The sequence below is a fragment of the Belonocnema kinseyi genome, chromosome 1 (genome assembly GCF_010883055.1).
Source record: "Belonocnema kinseyi isolate 2016_QV_RU_SX_M_011 chromosome 1, B_treatae_v1, whole genome shotgun sequence".
NCBI lineage: Eukaryota > Metazoa > Arthropoda > Insecta > Hymenoptera > Cynipidae > Belonocnema > Belonocnema kinseyi.
In genome coordinates this window covers 89,162,583-89,166,230 of record NC_046657.1, presented here as the reverse complement: position 1 = coordinate 89,166,230, position 3,648 = coordinate 89,162,583, and the positions used below count along the sequence as shown (strand labels likewise).

Here is a 3,648-nt window from a genome sequence, read left to right as displayed (position 1 = left end):
ACCTTTTTTTCTCACGAGACACGTGGTGAAAATATGTTTGTGAAAGCCGAAAAATTCACAATCCCTCCATTTAAGTCATTTAAATGCTCTGTCATTTTTAAATTTCAAGAAAAATTTTAGAGAGTTTTCTGAGAGACAATATAGCCTACAAGAGTCTTTAAGTTTAGTAGTCACAAGTTCAATGTTTTTAAACTGAGCTTTTTTCCTAAAAACATCTTTAAAAATATTTATTCACACAGAGCTTGAACCATCATGGTTTTTTATTTTCGAGAAATGAGACTTAAGACTGACTTACGATTTTTATAGTTCTTTTAGTACAGCCAAGCTTGAGAAATCTAAGAAAAAATCAAAATTGAAAAGGTGATATTTGTTAAACAAAAGAGATATGATTTAAAATGATCAAAAAATATGATTTAATTTAATTTAAAAAATAACGTTTAATTGAATAGCACATTTCCATGTTATTTGAATCAAGTATTTATAGCGTTACATAGTTAAAGTAAATAATGATAATGTCAGACATAAGTGAATTCTCTGTTTATTGGTACAAAGGTCCTTGAGATAAGAGTATTATGTTGATTGCAGCCTGTCACCACGCAATATTATCTCTCGTCTTGGCTTTAAGAGGACGTATAAGCGCAGAGGCTTCTCAATTGCTTGATCGTGCGGAGTGAAGAATGTTATCACGTCGTTGAACAATAGTTTGCACTTTTGTGTAAATAAAATAATGTAAATTTATGTTTATTGAGAAGAGTGCGTGTTAAAAGATATATCTTAATACATAACGTGAGTATATATGGCTTAGTTTGTATGATTTGAATGTTTTACACTGAATAGTAGAAAATATTCTTTCTTATCTGATTCAGAAAAATGTCGACGGAATGGGATCAATGTGCTGTGCATCTCAAACCGCCTCGAGAATTATTCAAGCACATTGTAGTACCTCAAAGGACTCTAATGGGTCCTGGACCAAGTAATTGTTCTAAACGAGTTTTAAATTCACTTAAAGAACCCGTTCTTGGACATTTACATCCTGAAATTTGCAAGGTTTGACGTATTTGTAATGTATTATCGCCTACTTTCTGATGTATCTCTCTCGTGACGCCTGTACCTTAGCAACCTTTAATACCCGGATGCCTGCAACCCCACTAATATTTTAAGACCAAAAATGAAAAGTGCATTGGGGGTTTTTTGAAAAAATTTTACTTTTTACTCAAAAAAATATGCTGTTGTGTAATTCTGAATACAGGTGTTAAAATATGCAGCCACATACATACATATATTTCACTGATTCTTTCAATATTTCAATATTATTTATTCCTATACTGATTTTCCTATTGTGATATTTTCTGCATATAATCGCATTTCTATAATCGAGCAAAGTTACAGGAAATTCTTGATACTGATTTCCCTATATGATTTTTTTTGTAAGGGATCGAGCGCATTGTTGCCGATTTCTGTGTGGAAATTTGCAGGCACTGTTTTTCAATTGTTTCAAGACGCTGAATCTTGGATTTTCCAAAATCTTGCCAATATTTCAAGTGGGCGACTACTAAAAAAAGACCATTAGAGAAAAGGAAAAACTGTTCTTAAGGAGTATATCTGTTTTTTCGTTAAGTATAATTGTTTGATTCGTAAAAAACAACATAAAAAGTAAAAAAAATCATTTTTGGGGCAAAAGACACAATCTACGAAAAAAATAAATGGATAAAATTTATTTTGCCACAAAAGAGGTCTAAATTCGTTATAATAATATACATTTTTTGAAATGATACAGTTTTCAGGGCAAAACTGAAATTACAATGTAAATTTGTAATTTACTTTGCAATATCTGAATAAGCAATATCGGGCAGAGGTACAAAAATAAATGTAATATACATCTGATATAATAGTTTTGAACATAATGTAGAAAAGTTCGCATTTCGGAAAAATTCGAAGGCGAAGCATGAGATACGTGATGAGAATGTTGTTCGTTAAAGCCACGGGAGCTTTAACAAAATATTATTCGCAATCAAGAAATTACAGTTTTGTCGATGCTTTGACCTTTAATTTTACCAATTTTGTGCACAAATGTGAAGAAGTACAAATACCGAGCATGCAGCTTGAATTAAATAAATTATCGGGATAAAAGTGACAAAGGAATGAACATTGGCAAACAGCTTTGGCAACATAAAACTTGTCACACTATAGACTGCAAGTTTTGAAGTATTTTTGCCGCGAAAATTTAGGTCTTGATTTAAGTAAGTAATTCATATAATGATATTGAAAATTACGAAAAAATGATAAATAAAAATTATTATAGGCAAGTATAACAAAATATAGTAATATTTTACAATTTCCAAAATAAAGAAATATATGCTTTCACCCGAACTCTTGGAATGTAAGCTAGTAAATTGTTTAAGAAAAAATTCCTACTAATAAGTAGTCAATTTAATATAAAAATTAAGTTTAAACTTAACAATGACTAAAATACTTAAATACAGCCGATAATTAGTCGTTATTTTGTAATAAATCAAATGAGGTGTTCCCTTTCATATTTGTAAACTAAAATGGAGTTATGATTTTTACATAAATAAGTTGGTCTAGAAACTCTCTCAAGGAATGTGTAGGCGCCATCCAAAGTTAATACATGTAGAAAACGGGCGCCCATAAAAAATTAATTTCCGTGTCCTGTACATTTTTAATCAATAAACATATTTTAGATTATTTCGGAAAGAACAATTTTTAAAAGCCGTAATGTAATTGATGACAAGAATATTCCTTTCACTTTGACTCTTTCAATATAAATAATTTATTGTTCATTTACAGAATATTTTCTTAAATAGGTTCCAAACATGCATTAGGGAATTTCTTAGATATAATATGGGTGAAAGGAAATAGGAGGAAGCGTTCTTACTTTACTGGTATTACTCAGAAGAGTACAAGTGTAAATCATCCATATTATTGAATATTATTTTCACTCTTTCCATTGTAATCTAAATTATATTTATTTATTTAAACAATATAATCTTTAAGGGGCGCCTTGGCATGGCATAGGGGGCGCTAATCAAAAGGGGCGCAGCCGGGAAACCCCGGCTGCGCCCCCATGCCAACCCGCCACTGCTGTGAGCAAGACTTGTATTAACCTGAATTCCCTTAAATTTATCTAAATTTACTTAACTATGCTTCACTTCTGCTTAAATTACTTATGTTTCCATGAATTTCATGAACAAGGATTTCTAAACAGAAGTTAATGTGGTTGCGAGTGGATGTTCGTATGGATTTAACCCTTAAACGGCCAAAACGCCACTACCGGTACACTGCTTTTCAACGGCCAATAACTAAGACTATTCGACACTAGAAAAAATTGAGACACATATATTTTTATTGCTCAAGATCTCCTCTTTCCGACGGTGCCAATGAAATTCCTCAACACATTTTCTTATTATCCCAAAATGCAGTTTAAACAAAAAAAACGTGATTTTTCGTGCCTATTTTTTTTTGTGAACCATTTTCCAAAGCTTTTCGAGCCTGTAATTAACCTGGAACCTCACTAACCGGTTTAACCACCAACGTGGAGGTCGACGAATATCGATAGTCTCTTTTTTTTAAAGGGATTTTATATATTTTTTTTACATTTTTAAATTTTTTTTTATGGAGAATTTTTTT

General features: G+C 31.3%; 1 protein-coding gene across 1 annotated transcript in view; it reads left to right on the top strand.

The window, feature by feature from the left end:
- Positions 1–627: 627 nt before the first annotated feature.
- LOC117183152 (serine--pyruvate aminotransferase, mitochondrial) overlaps positions 628–3,648 on the top strand; it is a 15,889-nt gene continuing 12,868 nt past the window's right edge. The window contains exons 1-2 of the mRNA XM_033376373.1: positions 628–786; positions 867–1,047. Coding sequence (XP_033232264.1) covers positions 871–1,047 — 177 coding nt within the window. The 5' untranslated portion in view covers positions 628–786; positions 867–870. The remainder of the gene's footprint in view (positions 787–866; positions 1,048–3,648) is intronic.